Below are 17751 nucleotides of genomic sequence, written 5' to 3'. Positions count from 1 at the left end.
TGTGTGTTCGCTTGCCCCGCGAGGTTGTCCCGCCCCTGCCCAGTGGCCTCCTTCCCTCACGCCAGCAGAAGGGTACCCTGCAGACCGCCGCCACACTCTGGACCTTCATCATCATCTTGAGAAGATGGACCAGGCCACTTGTGGCGTGGGGTGTGTTTTGGGGAGTGCACAGGTCCAGAAGGTACCCCGAGGACAGGAGGTCTGCATTCTGCCCTGACCTCAGCAGGGGGACATCTTGGGCAGTAGACGGGTTCGTGTCAGGCTCTGGAAGAAAAGTCCGTACTTACTGCCATTGCGTCACACCAGTAGAGCAGAGAAAGGCCTGAGACTGTCCGATTGTGTCCAGTCGTTGGGGACCAATTTACGAGCTACATGTGCTCCCTGGGGCAGTTTTCTTCATTCTTGCCCTGCTGGCCTTTTGTGATTTGATTTCTGAGCAAGCCATTCTTTCCAATCTGCCATTCCTCCCAATAAGCAGAGAGCTTAAAGTTCAAATTGTTGATTTAATTCTCCCAGAGAGTTCAGGAACTTCGCTGGGGCATTGCTGCCATCTACACTGCTACTCCCTGGTTGTATCACCACTGATTCCAGCCAGGAGTGGGCCCGTCCACAGGGGAGACATGCTTCACTTCATCCACTGGGGCTCCCCGCGGCCCCCTGAGCCCCTCTGCTCCTTCAGCATCAGCTGTCCATGGTAGCCAAGCCCAGGAAGCCCGAGCCGACCGCCTCCTTGGTCTCACTGCCAACCCCGAGCCACTTGGCCTGGCCGTGCGATTCGGGAAATGATACGGTGCCTCTCCTGGCATCTCCCGATCCTCACCGGGTTCTTCGGCATTCGCAGCATGCGCCCTGTCTCCCCAGCGATATTTTCACTGCCTCGTTTTTAGTTTAACTGAGTTAGAGCTAAGATGGGAGACCGGTAATGTCTCGTGCTTGGGTGTGATGGAGTTAGAACCACTCGTCAGCAGTGTTGTGATGCAGAGCTCACAGTGTGAACTAGAGGACTGAATGCGTGTACCTTTCTGTGTGAACCGAGCCAGGTCTGGGTTTGCTTTTTAAGGGCAACAGAAACAGCCTCGTTCTCTACTTGTATCCTTTTCTAGAGACATCCCATTGTTAATGGGCCTCCAGTGTAGACAGTGCCCTAGAGGAACATGGTGCTGAAAGGTTATGGAATTGGTACCAGGGCTCCTAAGCCTTTCTGGTCACCTGGGCCCCATTAGACTCCCACGTTCACTGAATGGCAAGGCTGCGGGCATGATGTGGGGTGCTTAATGCAATTCCCAAAGCCGTCCTGAAAGTGGGTATTCTTGTCCTCAGCTTAGAAATGAGGAGGCAGAGGCTTAGAATGGCCAGGTAACTCACCCAAGGTCACAAGACTGAATTTGCTCCCAGGGCTAGCTGGCACCAAAACCCAAACTCTCTGCCTGATGATGTCCTGCTGCCTCCCCAAAGAATGCCTGTCAGGGATGAGGGCTCATTTCCCTGACTGAAGATGCTTCCGCATCGTCTCCCTCACCGGAGCCCCCTCTTCATGCATATTTGAATTAAACAGCAGATGCGTGGTGGGAGCTGATAGTCTGGAGCCAAACTTGAGCCTGCTGCCGGCATGGGTTCCTCTGACTTTTCAGGGGAGATTGACTTCTTGCCTCTTGTTGTCACCTCCCAGGGGAAGGGGGGCCGTGGTCAGAAGGGTGCCTTCCCCCCCCACCCTCCCCCACCCCCCGGCACCCAGACCTAGCTGTCGCTGACCTGAATGCCAGGCTTCCTGGTAGAGTCATCAGGCACACCTACAAATCACCTGGCTCCTCATCTACAATCTTTTATGATGCTAAGCCCCACATTGGAATTAAAGGAAACACATTTGACAATTATAAAATACTAAATATAGCTTAGTACATTTAAAAATGAACAATGGTAAAAGCCTTGAAAATTTTTTCTTTGATGTGAATGGAGTCTTTGGCATTTGGAAATACAATAAGATGAATTAATTGCTACTCATTACATGGGAAGTCAGGAGAAGTATGAATGTGCCTTTCCTCCTTGGCAATAGCTGTTGTCCGACCGAAATAGCCCCCTTTTGTATTTACTCTGCTTTCTCTAATAATAAGCAAATTAGAGATCATGGCTAGAAAAATTCAAGTGCCCTCCATCTTTTCTCCCAAACCATCATAGAGTTTTGTGATGTTTATCTGCTCAGGGGCTAGCGCTAATAATTGCAGAGGTCATGTGAATCCACATAGTGCAAGATGAGAAACAACATCTGCAAGATGACTTTTTTGGAAGAGTATTCTGTGTTTTGTCTTTTTCTGAAAAAGTGATTTTGCAAGCAAATTGCTATCTTTCCTCTCTTGTATTATATTTTTGTATTGCTGGGGAAAGTATATTTGGGGAAACACATTTAAAGGCTATCCAGAGTTTTTGAATCCATAGTCTTTTTTTCAACGTTACGTATTTTTCCTGATGTATTGGTGGACTTCTCCATAAATAAAGTAGACTGGAGTCTTTACGTGTTAAATTGATGGCTCCTGAGCAAGCTTTTTGGAGTATGTTGATGTAGTTTGCTGTTCATTAACATTCCAGATGTAACAGCTATAATATGGTACACACAAGCTCATGAACCTTTTAATATTCTCTTTAAAATTTGTTGATGGTTAGTGCCGGAAGATGATGAGATAGTTGATTTCTCGGGATAATCAAAGGCCGAGGAGGCAGAGGGAGGTGGGAATAAGACTCCCGTCCAGTCTGGAGGCTGATTTCATAAAATGTTCTGGAGTTTGAGACCCACACTGCTCCAGCCATGTGTATTTCTGATATGGCTGCCTTCCTGTCACGTATATTCCGTGTAAACACTTCCCAAACATGGTGCACATTTAAACCGTAACGAGGAGGAGTCTGCGGAGCCCAGAGGCGTAGCAGCCGCCGTGCTCTGCTTCATGAAATATGAAAGCCTGTTTACTAAGTGACAATAACCATTTGAAAGGTTTCGGGCTGAGGAGTTTATGCGTGACACAGCCTGCTGGACCCCGTGTGGCTGAGGTGGGGAGGCCATTGACAGCATGGCGTGCCAGAAATTGGACAGGGAAGAAAGGCAAGTGGGCGCTGAGACCTGCGTCCCTAGGTACAGTGCTTTATCTGCTTCGTCCTCAGGTCAGACGGGCCATTTGTTCTTAGCAACCCCCCATGTTTCCTGCCCCATAAATATTTTTCCACATTTCAGGTCATGGGCTTGAGTTAGAGTTCTGTTGTAAAAGGGAGATTTGCCTTTTCTTTCCCCACTCGCCAAACATTCAGCTTTTTGTGGCCTCTTTCTTTGTCATCTTAGGGATGGAGGGACTTCAGATCAGTATTGAGGACTCCATGTGAAGTTGTCCAGGCTTTTTGCTAGGACACAGCGTTCTTGTTCATGCATGCTCGTGTAGAGACATACACACACTGAGAGTATTTCCCGTAATCTAGGACATCATAGGCGGTAACTCAGTATTGACTTCATAACAGTTTTTCAAGATAAGACAGTGTGCTCAACCTTTGTAAATCTCATCCGCATTTCAGAAGTGTTGGTGTGAAAACCTCTTAGAATAAAATTATTGTGGTGTACAAATGCAGCCTAGATTTTTAAATTTACCTTAGCATCAGTTATTTGGGTAGATTAACAACTACTTCCCTTCCCCCTTGATTCTGGGGTGAGCAGCAAGAATGGAGTGCAATGTCTCAAAGACCAGCATCTCAGACCAGAGAGACACAGAGAAGCAATCTCCTCGGGTCTGACACTTAGAGTTGTAATTTCTTCAAAGCCAGGCGTATATCTCTGGGCTGAAAATGACAATTTATAGGCCCTTCCGTTGAAGTCTCTCAGCGTGGCATCCTTCCGTTCTCCCATTTCAGATTAAGTGGGTCTACAGCGAGGCTCTCGGTTCCGATCTCGAGATATCGCCGGCAGGCCTTATTTGCAGCGTTGCTTTAGATTTTAAACAAAAAATTTTAATCTTTTTAATTTTCAAATATGTATTTTAGATAAAGGGAGAGATGTTATTAAATGAGAAGGTAGAGTGTCTCCACTTCAAAAGGTAGGAAATCATGAGTATAGACGTTTTAGTCCATTTGCATAAAATTGCCTATTCTCAGATAGCTAGGTCAAGTGCAGAAAGAACCTCTACTTGAGATAAAATTTCCTCTCCACACTTGGCTTTCTCTCTGTTAGGATAGACAGCCAAGAGCTGCCCAAATTTTAACATCTTGCTGTCTTTTCACCAGTTCTTGCGGGCTATGTTTATTAAGATGTATTTGCTTATAAATGGAATGCACACTCATAGCAGCAGATACTTTCAGAGCCAGAAGGGCTTTAGGGCATCAAATGCAACCCTTTATTTCATAGATGAAGAAAATTAGAGGGTTAAATGACTAACCCAAGGTAATGAAGCCCATTAACATCAGGCCTAGGCAGGTGTGGAGCTGCATCTCCAGACTCCCCTTTACGGGGATGGAGCATGTTGGGGAGACAGGAGTGACTGATTTGCTCTCCTGCTTTTGAGTATCTGTTTCATTCAGGTACCTCCTGGGTCTTAAGAGTCCAACCTGACTTTATTTAGCAAAAGGAAATGGCCCTGTCCCGAAGCTGGGTGATCTAAAGAGCAAAGCTGGTGACTTTTCTCCTTTCCTCGTTGATTGATTTCCTTGTTTAAAAAGAAAAAAAAAAAGTATCAAACTTTCGTGAGCATCTTCAAGAACTTTTCCATCAGCCTAGCATAGGGGAGCATCTCCAGCACCTCTGATAGAATAAAAGCAGGCTTTGGAGATGTGGGGGACTCCTTTCCATTCGGACCCCGACTTTGGATTCTTGAGTCCGTCCCCCTGAGGGTGCACAGACACTGTGTCTGGGGGAGCCGGGTCACCCCCGCCATCAGTGTTTCATGAACATGGAGGCCCCTGACGGACTTCTGGAATAGAGCCAAGCCCACAGCTCTTTTCCTAGTTACTCCTCAATTTGCATCAGCCAGACCAGCAAGAAGACTGGGCTGTCACTGTCCCAGCTCCCCGAGCCTGGCCCCTGGCAAAGTGGTAAGGCTTGTTCCTTGTGGTGGACGGCGCCTGTGGTTATACCTGTAATGTTACATTCGCTCAGAAGTCATCTGAGGGCGTTTATAACCTCTCATTAGGGGCTAGGTGGCTTGGGGGCTGGAGTACAAGGTGCTGGATCCAAAAAGAACTCTTCGGTGAGTTTGTATTGATGTCAAGGCACTCCTGACAGAGAAGGGTGTCGTGGGACTGGAGCTGGGTTTTCTGTTCATTAGCCTGGGTCCCCCTCTGTGGAGATGATGAGGCAGGTGGCAGGTGCAACCACAAGACCAGCGAGGAGTAGATTGACTGGCGCTGAGATCTGTGTGTGTCAGGTTCTGTTTGGCTTTAGGGCATTTGCACACCTAGTCAGTTTATTCCACTGACATCAAGATTTGTCTTTTTTGGGCATCTCAGTATCTGAAATGATTCAGCTCGTTTAAAAAAAAAAAAAGCAAAAGCAAAAACTTTAACAGAGGAAGCTAGCTTTAGGTAGAGCATTCAGATGAGCAAATGGGGGCTTAGCTCAAGGAATGCCGTCTGACCCGAGGCAGCAAAGCCCCACACTAGCGCCTGGAGCCATTCTGTTGGGGATGAGGGATCCTGCAGGCTTCCTGGGCCTTCGCCCTGTCCTTAAGCCACAACATGTGCCCTTCAAGACGATCCCAATAACCACGGACAACCCCCAAAAGCTGTTACATGAGGCCCATTACTTTGTCAGTTGAGAGCCAGAGAAATGGATAAAATGTACAGTTCTATGCAAGTGTTAGGCTCTTTTCCAAGGGGTAATGTAAGCTTTTTGAAAATTCACATGGTGTTCCTGGCAGTTATGGGACCAAGTGGTGTTTCTACCTTGAGAGCACCTAACTTGATCTTTTTTAGAAGCCCCTAGTAGTTATTTTGTAGGCTTGGATTTTTTTTTTTTTTTTCAACTTCTCTCTTCGGCCCAGCCTCTGGTACCTCAGGATGCTTATGAGTCACCTTTGGGTAAATCCGCACACGTTGAAGCCAACTCCCAGCTGTGTCTTAGCCTGAACTTTCCCTTGACCTTCACGCACTGACTCTGAGTGGTAGCTGTGGCGGCCACTCTCTTTGCTTTGGTGCCACCATTTTGTTCCTATTCTGATGGAGTCTGGCCTGGTAGAGATTGTATAGACCTTCCGTGAGCAGCCAGGCACCTTGACATGTTTACCACGCGTGAATCTCTGCCTGCACCATCAGGATCTGTCACACACCTGGGGGCTGACCGTTTCTCCATCTACACCGGGGAAGCCACAGAACCAGCTTGAAGGGGCTGGGAGTAGTTTTTGAAATGGGTGGACTGGTTGGTAATTGCCTTTCTAGATGGTTATCTGGGTCATACATTCCTGTTAAAATGTGAAAAAGACCCAGAGTCCTATGCATTCTATGTACCCCACATTGTGTGTTTGTGTAAATATGTGTATTTTTTAAGTGAAGAAGAAAAATACCTCTCCCTTTGTCCGCAATTCTTTTAACAAACTGTTTATTGTTGTATCCAGGTAACAAGCATGGTAAGTATTTTCACCACATTGAGTATTCTGTATTTTAGCTGTGCTTGGCAGACTTTTTGGCTAGCTTTGTGTTACCAGCCTTGGCTTTTCTAGAAAAGACCCATTTAGGAAAGGGAGAAACCACTTGCCGGGTAGCGTCCCCTGTGTCTTTGGCTATAGAGAGAACCCGTGTAGCCTTAGACCTCCATGGTGGGGGTACCTGAGAAAGCATGCGCCCCTGCCAGCATGCTGCTTGGCCCCGTCATGGCCCCCCACCCGCCCTGCTGCTTCTGAGCCTCCCCATCAGGTGTCTGCCAGGGCTCCCGGGCCTCGCATGCCTTCAGCAGCTCCTGGGACTGTGGCCCCGTGACAGCGCCCACAGATGGGGCCTGCCCACACCCTGTGGACGGTCCTACCCCAGATCCACCACCCCCCTCTCATCTCTCCCTCTTCCCATCTGTATGCTTCAGTGCAGGGCCTTTTGGTTTTTTTCCCCCTTTCCTTGAGTGTGTTAAGTAATTGGAGAAACCTCCCTTTGGAAGCTGGAAAAATAAATACATTGTCCACTCTTCTCAGAGGCTTCCCATTCTTTTGAAAAATGGATTAAAACATTTTTTAAAAAAAAATCTTGCCACTGGTAGTCTCCATAAAGGTTCAGAGTTACGGTAGGTTGAGTGTGTTTTAGCCTTTTGGCTGTGTTTATTTATCCGTGCATGTTTGCTTCTCCGGCCTCTTCTGTGGCTCTGTATTTAGTCCATGTGCTCGTGGCTGTGCCTGTTGAAGCTGCCTGGTAGCCGTGTGTTACATATTAAGTCTGTGTGTCACTGTCACCTTCAAGGATCAGACGGCCAAGGATAAGGCCCTGCAGCACATGGCTGCCATGTCGTCGGCACAGATCGTCTCGGCCACCGCCATTCACAACAAGCTGGGGCTGCCTGGGATTCCACGCCCCGCCTTCCCAGGGGCGCCGGGGGTAAGTCACAAGCCCGTCCGGTGGGGGTGGCCCCTACGGGTGAGGGGCCGGCGTGAAGCCATCCACCTGGTGCTTGTTCTTGGGCCTGGTGTGAGGGCGGGGAGGACCACCTGTGGTCAGCTGATGATGCCAGGTGCACAGTGGTGAGAGGGAGGGGGCGGGGAGAGAAAGCTAGAGGCTGGGATCCTGGGCCCCAGCAGACATGGAATTAGGTATCACTTTGCTGGTGCCCTTCTGGGTTGTGATCTGCTTCTTCTGCTTTTTTTTTTTTTTTTTCTGGCCCTTGCTCTCTTTTCCTGTGCCTCAAGGTCCCTTTAAGGGAACTAACCCTTAAAGGAGCAAAGTATTCTATTACCGTTTTCAGTTTGCGTCTACCAAGGGCTGAGAAGTTAATGTTATAATCTCATTCATCTTCACAATAATCTTAAATGCCTCTCATTGTTATTGCCGTCTTGCAGATGATGAGGTTAGTGAGTAACAAAGCGAGTTAGGTAATGTGATCATGGCTAGTGCCATCAGGACTCAAACCCAGGGCCTTGTGACTCGCTCTGCAACCCCTTCTACACAGGCTGCCTGTCCCCAGGGGGTGCCAGGCACCAGAAGCCTCAGGGAGGCGCACAGCAAAGGGGGTGTCTGCATTGCTTCTCGGAGCTCGTGGCCTCTGGTTCAGAGCTTTGTCCTCTCCTGGCCGGGCTGTGGTGCTGTGAGCTGAGGAGGCAGAATGTCACACAGGGAGCATTTGTGAATGGAGGGAGGAAGAGGAGGATGGGTAGGTGGATGCATGGATAAAGAGGCCGGATGAAATATTTGTGAGCCCCCTGTCATGTGCCCAGATCTCGGGTGGGTGTCAGGAGAACACGGAAGAGCTGCTGTCTGGTCCCTGCCCTCAGGGCGACTATCTGGAGGAGGAGCTCCGGGGAGGTCTGGGCTGCTAAGCCAAGGATGCAGGTTGCTCTCTGGTGCACATTGGTAACCACATCTGCATCTAGAGAGGGTCACTCAGCAGCGGACAGACGATCTGAGCCCACTGTCTTTAGCAGGGGTTGCAATGTGTAGATGTCCTGAACAGTGCTTTTGTGTGAACTCATAACCCTGATGCCTCTTGCCTTTTGCCTTCCAGTTCTGGCCAGGAATGATACAAACAGGGCAGCCAGGATCCTCGCAAGAGTAAGTCTGGGGAGGGGCTAGCCGTCACAACAAGGGTCTGGTCACAGCACCGCCTGGGTGGCGTTTGCCCAGGACCAGACTGCCTGGGGGCTTGTGGGAGAAAAGAGATTGAATCTGAGATCCCCAAAGTCATCTCCCATCGTCCACTGAGGCCAGTAGCAGGAGAGAGACTCGAGTTGGTCTAGGAGAGGCATAAACGGCTCACTGCTGCCTTAAGTGTTAGTGCTCATCCAGCTGGGAACAGGGAGAGGGGCCCCAGGCCTTCGTGGCTTTGGAGGGCTTCCTGAGAAGCCCGTCTGAGAGAGGACAGTGGAGGCGCTCCTAGAGCCCGGCGCATCCTGGCTTTCCTGGGGGGTGAGGGCCGCTAATCGACAGTCCTGCTGGTGCTTTGAGGGCAAGGGGAAGCTGAGGATCATCTGGAGATAAAAGCAGAAAGGAAGTCCTGCCCACCTGTTCTCAAAAGAACTGAAGCTGTTCGGCCAAGAGAAGGAGAGCCCAAAGCATGTCCCAAACCTTGCCTGGGAACGGTGACCCCTGACCTCAGTCACCACAGGGACGAGAAGAGAGGTTTGATGAGATGTCACAGCATACGGGAATCAGGCTGATGTCTCTCCAGCTCGTCCCGCTGAAGTGGTGTGAGGCCCGATGGTTTGGTCCCCAGCACCTGCTGGCCCCTCTCAAGCAGAGAGGGTAACTGTCTCTGTCTTGGCAGAGCTCTGCCTGGGCTGTGTCAGCACCTGCAGGCAGGGAACCTTATGGGGGTGGGGCGGGGTGCAGGTTGGGCCCCTAGCCCTGGGAGGCCAAGGCCAAACCTGGGGAGTAGCCACTGCTATAGTCTTGACTTCTGACTCTCCACCCCTCCCTCCCCAGCGTCAAGCCCTTCGTGCAACAGGCCTACCCCATCCAGCCAGCAGTCACAGCCCCCATTCCAGGTGAGTCTCCCAAGGGAGTCCCCCTCGGAGGACCATCCTGCGCAGCTGGTGGCTGGGCCCGTCGCTTTGCTCCACAGCGGCCTATCCCTTGTACTTGCAGTGCCTTGGGCGCCCCCTCCTCGTCCCTACTCTCCTTAAGCCTGGAACTCAGAAGGGTCACAGACGTGTTCAGTGCCCCTAGCCAGCTTCCAGGAGTTCTTCAGATGGGTTTTTAAAGGAAAGGGAAGCCAGCCGCGCCCGGCTGGCTCAGTCCGTAGAGCATGCCACTCTTGTTCTTGAGGTCGTGAGTTCGAGTCCCACATTGGGCATAGAATTTACTTAAAAAGGGGAGGAAAAAGGATTTGGATATGTTAATTATATCTCAATTAAAAAAAAAAAACTGAAAAAAAGGAAAAGGAAGCCTGATCACTTTCACCAAGGACCCTGGTCACCCATGGAAGGGGAAGTAGCTGTGGTTCCTTCCTCATCATAAACAGGCTGAATTGGACAGTTCAGATCTTGAGGGCAGATAGGGGATTAGCCAGCCTTTATTATATAAGTAGGTTTTAGTTCCTCGTACCCTCTCTTTAATGAAGAGCTTCCAGGGAAGCCTCGACTAGCAACCCGGAATCTGGCCAGCCCACCTGCGCTGCCCCCCCACACGTGTGCACGTGGGGTCACTCCGTTGAACTGCTGTCTGTTACTGAGTCCCCCGAAAGGACATGCATTCACATGTTGTGCTCTGTTCCAGTGTCACGGAGCATTCTGAGTAATTCTGTAGTGCTGGTGACCACAGTCTTAAGGAAGGAGATGGGCAAACACAAGAAGTTTCTCGGGGGATCCTTGCAGAATTCACTTCAGGCTCTTCAGCCACTCTGGCCTTGGACCACAGCCGGCCCCTTGTCCGGGATGGGGTGTGCTCCAGCCCTTAACCTGGGCCGAAGTTGACATTGTGAGGAGCCTCCTAGTGTTGTGCCTCTGGGTCTTTGGCCAGAATCCCTCCACTGCCTGACTTCATTCTGCCCCTGGACTCTGGTGGAGGGGGGCAGCCGTTTTGCAGGGCCCGGCCCCAGCACTGGCCTCAGGCCCGAGGGGAGGCATGGGGCCTGCTTTAAAGGTGATGATTGGTCTTTCAGGGTTCGAGCCTGCGTCAGCCCCAGCCCCCTCGGTCCCTGCCTGGCAGGGCCGCTCCATTGGCACAACCAAACTTCGCCTGGTGGAATTCTCAGCCTTCCTTGAACAGCAGCGAGACCCAGACTCGGTGAGTGTGCTGCGAGGTGTGCCTTGAATCCCATTCCTGTTCACCTTCACACTCCTCTGCCTTCCTTCTCCTTTCCCCCTCCCTCGTGCCTGCCAAACAACCTGGGTCAGAAGAGCCAGACTTTCACTTAAGTAAAAAAAGGTATTTCTATTGACAAGCAGATAGAATTGTAGAGCCGAATATTTATGAGTGCTCTGGACCTCAAACTCCAGGGAATGCTGGAGCTTGAAGGGAAGGACTTTAACAGGGCTCTTGTGTTTAGGAAAATGTAACAGCAGGTGACAGTTCTTGAACCCTGACATGTGGCTGGCACCGTGGAAAGCTATTTATATATATATATATGGTCACGCTTTACACCCACAAAAACCCCATAAGGGTCGGTACTGTCGGACAGATGAGGAAACAGAGAGGTTAAGGAATTTCTGTGAAGCCACACAGTTAATATCTGATAGATTGGAGATTCAAATTCATGTCTTTAAAACTCAAGCCTAAGCATTCAGCTGTTGCTCCGTGCTGCCTTTGCAAGTCTGTCTTTGCTCAAGATAGCAAGCAGTTCTCTTCTTACAGAGAAGTAACAAGCTGGTATTTTAGCAGCTCGATACAGAAAGCGATACTTTATGACATGAACACCAGTCACGTTGGCATCTGGACTCTGTCATTTTTCTTCTTTGCTGTCTTCCCTGCCCCGTCTAGTTCCCATCACGCCATTGTTTCCCAGCCCAGCCCATCACTTCCCATACCTCTGTGAGCCCCCCTTCTCTCCCACCCAATAATCCCCAGACCCTTTCTTCACTCCCACTCCTTGGCTGTGCGTCTGTGCATTGCATCTGTGTGTGGGTGAGCCCTAGGCAAAAATGTAGGAATCAGGAGTTTGTCTTCGGGATCCTCAGCAACTCCTTTCCACGTGCTCTCTCTCACCCCACCGCCCTGATCTCCGGGGCTCCCGACGCGCGGACGTCCCACGCTCTCTGTGTGTTCACTGCTTTGCTGTCATTCTGTCATCAGGAGAGAGTGTCATGGATGAGTTCACCATCTGTTGTAAATACCGACATACTGAACAGTCGGAGGCGACCTCTCTGGGGTCTTTGTACTGTAGCTCAGTGGAAAGCCTCTGACTCGGGAGACGCCACAAGCCATCACCAGAGTGGAGACTCAGTGGACCCCTGACATTTCTGTTTATGAATTGTGAACTCTGGGAGTTGGTAGAAAAATAGAGCCTGTTCCAGAATTAGGAGGAAAAAGTGAAGAAAGAAATGGAAAGTAGGTCATTAGGCCCATTGAGGCAGCTTATTGGGACGAGGAGGGGAAAGGCCAGCTGGATCGCTCTTCTCGTGTGGCCGAGTGGTTTTATAAGGGTGATGGTGATGGCATAAAATGCTTCTCTGTGAGAGGCACTGAGATATAAACAAAAAAGATTACCCTCCTGATTCTTTGTTTCTTGTTCTTTCTGGAAAGCATAGGGGGTTCTTTGGCCGAAGACTGGGTTTCAGCCCAGCGATGCTTTTCGCTTTGCCTAACTCGTGTTGGTAGGACACCTCGTTGCTTACAGAGTACGCTGTAGTTGATATTTCATTCTGTTTTTGTAGTGCTCCATGAGTAGATTCTGTTTCCCCCATTTTACAGATGAAGAAACTGAGGCCCAGACACATTAAACAATTTAGAATGTTTAGCGAATAAGCAGAGGGATCAGGAGCCCAGATCTATTTCATTATACTCTTTTCACTACTATAAACCACCCCCAGTTTTGAAGTTCTCTCTCTCCAGTCTTCGTATCTCCTGTGTGAGCCAATCTCTCTCTTTGCTTTTGACCATTTTTTAAAGAACAGAGCTCTTCCCTGTTTCCCTGGTTAAAAGACGATAGAATATTTTATCACAAAAGTTTTTTTTTTAATTAAAAAAGCCTATGGCAGCTCCCTCATGTGACTGTCCTCTCCATTTATGGACCTATTAGGGCCAGGAATGCCCAGTTCCTCTTTCTGCTGTTAGTGTTTATTGGGCTTCACATTGAGAACCACTGGATTCATTCAGTCCAGTCTGTAAACGCTTAGGAGCACCTGCACATGCGTGTAAGGTGCTGTCGCAGGAAGGAGCCCAGCGTGGCACAGACAGGCACCGTGTCTGCCCGTGTGGGGTGTAATGTGTAGCTGGAAGACACACACGAGGTCATTGTGAAGTGTGGTGACTTCTATGAAGGAAGAGCACTGAGCTCTGTGAGTGATTAACGGGACAGGGCAGGCTCTCTTGAGGAAGTCACCCTCACCCTGGAAGGTAGGGGAAGAATAAGGGAGAAGAACATTCCAGAGGTGATGACTCTGAGTGTAGAAAGCAGTAAGAAAGTTGGTGAATAGTTTCGTAAAGGCGGGGCCCCCCGCCCCCTTGGAACAAGTCCAGAGATACATCATGTTTCATCCATGTTTAGATTAGTCCGTGATAATCAGACTGGTTCAACTGGATTTGGCCTTTTACTGATGAATGGGAAGGTTTGGCTGTAAAGATTGGACTTGAGCACATGACTTCAGAGGCCCTGAAGTAAATGCAAGGCCTGCTGTGAGTCAACACCCTTGGGCCTCTTGAGAACATAATTATACTTTATGGGGGGCATGAGTTGGGGACTGAAAAAAATTGGAATTCATTCAACAAATACTTTTTAAACACTTCCTACATGCCAGCCACTGTTCCAGGTGTTAGGGAACTAATCCTCATTCTCCTGGAGCCTATGTTCCAGAGGAGAAGAGGCGAGAAGTGCGCACACGCACCCATTACATAAGGTGATGTAAGTGCTTCTGTGGAGTAACGGCCCTTCTTCACTGTTTGAAAATTACTTGCTCTTTAGATTAAAAATGTATAATTTCAGAAAGTAATAGTATCTTCTAATATATATGTTAGTGTTTCTGGCTTGTGTCATGATTTTTTAATTTTTTATTTATTTATTTTTTAAGAATTTATTTATTTATTTGACAGAGAGAGACACAGAGAGACAGGGAACACAAGCAGAGGGAGTGGGAGTGGGAGAGGGAGAAGCAGGCTTCCCGCTGAGCAGAGAGCCCGACGCAGGGCTTGATCCCAGGGCCTCGGGATCATGACCTGAGCCGAAGGCAGATGCTTAACGACTGAGCCACCCAGGCGCCCTTGTGTCATGATTTTAAAATTAGGTCTATCAGACTGTGCCAACCAAAGCTCTATCACTGTTGTGACATCAAGTTGTTACACTGTAACATGCGTGTCACTTTTGATGTGGCTTCTCACATTCCTATGTCATAAACACTTAATTTGCAGCACGAATACACCTATTTTCACAAAACCGCTTATTTTGCAGTGCATTTGCACACAAATGAATTTAATGGATACAAATTAATACATGGGGGATTGTGAATAATAGCATATGAATTTATGTCAGTAGAAATGTGAGGGTTTGAAGGATGGTTCTCCTGGAAGAAGGGAGTGAGGGGACCTTGGGAGAAAAAGGTGATTAATTGAAATGGGATTCATTGAAATTAATAATTCACAAAATTATTTAAAGCACTGTGACAGTGTCTCAAGCACCAGCTTCTCAAATCGCACAATGTGTGCTTTATTTTGCAAACACAGGGTGCTGATACAATGAGTGTGTAATGGCACTGACCGAGGTCACACGGAAAAACTTGGAGCTTGTGGATGGGTTCTTTGGTTCTCAGACTTCCTGTGGCTTCTCAGACTTCAGTTTTACTCTATTTTTTTCCAACGACAGGAGAACTTAAAGCCATCTAAAGTAAATTCAACTGCTACCTTTTAACAAAGCTGGATATACAGTATTTAAAATACAACATCAGACCTTAAGCTTGTTAATTTTATAAGGAAGCCAGCAAAGGGACAACTAGTTAAAGGTCCCCAAACCATTTCAACTTTGTGTGTGTTTTCTCCAAATCTTTGTCTCCTTACAGTCACAGACACACATTTCCCCCTACCTGCTTCCAAAGGCTCTGGCTCTTTGGAGTCAGCGAGCTTATAGGTAATGGTGACAAACGCCAAACAAATAAATTAATGAGCTGGGTGCTGTCCAGTTTTCATTAGTGATCTCTTTCATCTTTGTCACAGCACCATGAGGTAGGTAATTCTATTCCTTTTTATGGAAGAGGCCTGGAGAAATGGCCTGTCTAAGCTAGTCCGCGGCTGGGGCTCGAACACACGCTTGTGTAGCAACAAGGGCAAGAGGAAGACCTGGTTCGCTTAGTCCCCAGGCTAGGGTGGCCTCCCTGGTACCAGCCATTCTGGAAAATCACCCTTCAGTTTACAACGTACATGCGCATCGCCACCACTGAAGACTTCGTCGCGACTCGCCTGTCCCTGCTGGCGCTAACACCGGTAGACCTGCAGGACGGTTGTGGCGACCGCAACACCGTGCATCTTTTTATTTAATCCCGGGACACAGCGTGCCCCGTGGTAGCCCGTCAGCTGTCATTGGAAACAGGATTGCGGCCCAGGTCTGTTGACTGCAACCCGAGATGATGACCAAAAGGCTGCAAGATCCCTTTGTATCTGAGATGCAGCCTGTGGCCCGCTGTAATCTGTAAGGCGCTAAGGAAGAGTCGTCTGGGGGATGAGCGCCCCCTGCTGGCTCTGCATCATGTACAAACCAGACAGCAGCGTTGCCCCCCAAATCGGGGGTTGTTTACATTGGTGGAAAACCAGCAAGTCAGTCCCTCTGTTGCCTCTGGCTCCACTTGAAGCTAAGAGAAAAACAGCAGAGGGTGAGGGAAGGAAGGAAGAATCTAAACAACAGAGACTATTTTAGAAGTGGTTAGTAATGCTTGGGAATAACGCTTTTCTACATGATTTCAGTGTTACATATCAAAGGACTTGAACTGTTGAGTGCAAGAACCTCCACCCAGGGTGGGCCATTTAAAAGCACCTTGCCTGAAATGTGGCCAAGTTAGGCAGCTGCTCCTTTAGGCCGATGAAAATATGGGCTCTGCGCGTGTGCATGGGGAGTGGTTTTCCTGATAAAGCCTAGCAGCCTTCCTCCACCCCTACCCGGGGGCATGGCAGGTACCTCTGGCCACGTCCTGCTCCACAGCTAGCTCAGACTCCCAGGCACAGCATGGCACATTTCATGCCTGTGGTGTGCTGGATTCCGGAGCGAGCCCCTCCATAAGCAGGAGGCGAGTGTGTGCGTTCCCTTAGGTAGGAGTTCCTACAGCCAGGGAGGGGGAAACCGTGGGATGGAGAGGGAGGGACAAGGTGGTGATTATGTTTAGATTTTGAAGCAGCAGGGTCTTGCAGAAAAAGGAGGTGCGTTCTGTGAGGGGTACAGGAACAAACCCAAACAGGGAAGGCACAGCTCAGCTCACTCTAGGAAATACTTTTATATATCATAGCAGTAGTGACAGCCACCAGCACTTCCTGAGCTGTGTTACAAGCACCGTATGCCAAGTATGTTGATGTGGATCCTGTGCTTCTCCCAGTCTGTCAGTAAAGGAACAGAGGCTCAGAAACATGAGGGTACATTATCAAGATCCATCGCCAGGAAGTGGCCGTGCCAAGGTTTGGCTCCACTCTGTGTCCTTAACCACCTCCCTGTACTTTTGAAGAAATAAAGGAATTCTTCAAACAGAAAGACAGCTGCCTTCCAACGTACGAGCTCCCTAAGCACGGGCTGGCTGTCGCAGTGCCCTTCACCTTGGGTAGAGAGTTGGCCTGGGTTTTCCCTGAGCTCCTTTTCCAACTTCTGCTGCTATGATTCTTCTCAGGGTTTGGGGCAAAGAGGGGAAAGAAGCAAAGAAGGTTTCCACCTGGACTTTAGAACACATCTCCCCTCACCCTGTAGTGGCAGCATGTTCGTTCTAGTGGAACGAGAAGGCTGGTATCTGGATAGCTGTGTGAGATTTGGGGCAAACGCGCTCAGCCTGACCCCAGTCTGTGTGTGGGCACTAATGGTCTCATTGTATTGCTCTGACAGTTACGTGAGTAGCGTCCCTGGACCACATCGAGGATGCCGCAAATGTATTTGTGACCTGAACATCTTGTAGTAATGTAGCTGAAAATTGGGCCAGAGACATGGAAGGAACCAGGCTTGAGAGGATATGGTCACCAGGTGGTTTGGACCCTATTGAAATTCAGGTGGAAACCAGAAAAATTTTTTTTAATTAATTATGATTTGAATATGTAGTAAATTCACACAGTCCAAAATCGATAAGCATAAAAGAATGGAGAGAGACTTCCCCTCCTTCTAACCACTGTTACTAGATTCTTATGCATCTTTTTTTTTTTGAGAGAGAGAGCACCTGCGCACAAGCTGGTGGGGGAGGGGCAGAGGCAGAGGGAGAAGCAGACTCCCCGCCGAGCAGGGAGCCTGATGCGGGACTTCATCCCAGGACCCTGGGATCATGACCCGAGCCGAAGGTAGCTGCTTAATGGACTGAACCACCCAGGCACCCCTCTTATGAATCTTTCCAGAGGTTTTAATACATATAGAGCATAACGTGAATCTGTATTCTCCTACCTCACTCCTCTTTTGAAAGAGAAGCTGTGGTCTGATGTGTTTCAGGAAGCTGACAGCAGGTCAGAGAGTGGCTGGGGTAGAGAAGTGACTTTCTGGTCCAGGTGTTGGGTGGCAAGGACCAAACCAGGGCAGCGGCCTGGCCATGCCCAAGGGGGACAGAAAATAGGGAATATCAGGGGAGAGACATCGTGTTGAGAAAACTACAAGGCCTTGGGCCCTGGTTAGCTGTGGGAGGAAGAGTAGTGGAGATGACTATTTTTGGGACCGGGGACGGTGCTGTAATTTGAGGAGCCGTGGAAAAGAGAAGGAAGCAGGATTGCAAAGAACCGCCTGTGTGATAATGCTCTTGCCTCTTGTTGTCGAAATAAACTTGATGAAATGGGTATTAGAAACAG

At 49.1% G+C, this 17751-nt stretch overlaps 1 protein-coding gene across 6 annotated transcripts in view; it reads left to right on the top strand.

Annotated features, from left to right (window-relative positions):
* The window catches only part of TEAD1 (TEA domain transcription factor 1), a 178232-nt gene that overhangs the window by 111332 nt on the left and 49149 nt on the right, over positions 1–17751 (top strand). For 5 of the 6 annotated variants that reach the window (XM_021685311.2, XM_044919669.1, XM_044919667.1 and 2 more), the window contains 4 exons: positions 7405–7539; positions 8660–8706; positions 9577–9638; positions 10754–10878. In XM_021685311.2, coding sequence (XP_021540986.1) covers positions 7405–7539; positions 8660–8706; positions 9577–9638; positions 10754–10878 — 369 coding nt within the window. Of the gene's footprint in view, positions 1–7404; positions 7540–8659; positions 8707–9576; positions 9656–10753; positions 10879–17751 lie in introns of all 6 variants that reach the window. The other variant, XM_044919668.1, reaches the window with a different exon arrangement.

Source organism: Neomonachus schauinslandi, chromosome 11 (genome assembly GCF_002201575.2).
Source record: "Neomonachus schauinslandi chromosome 11, ASM220157v2, whole genome shotgun sequence".
In the NCBI taxonomy this organism is placed as follows: Eukaryota; Metazoa; Chordata; class Mammalia; order Carnivora; family Phocidae; genus Neomonachus; species Neomonachus schauinslandi.
This window is presented reverse-complemented; position numbering and strand designations above follow the sequence as displayed.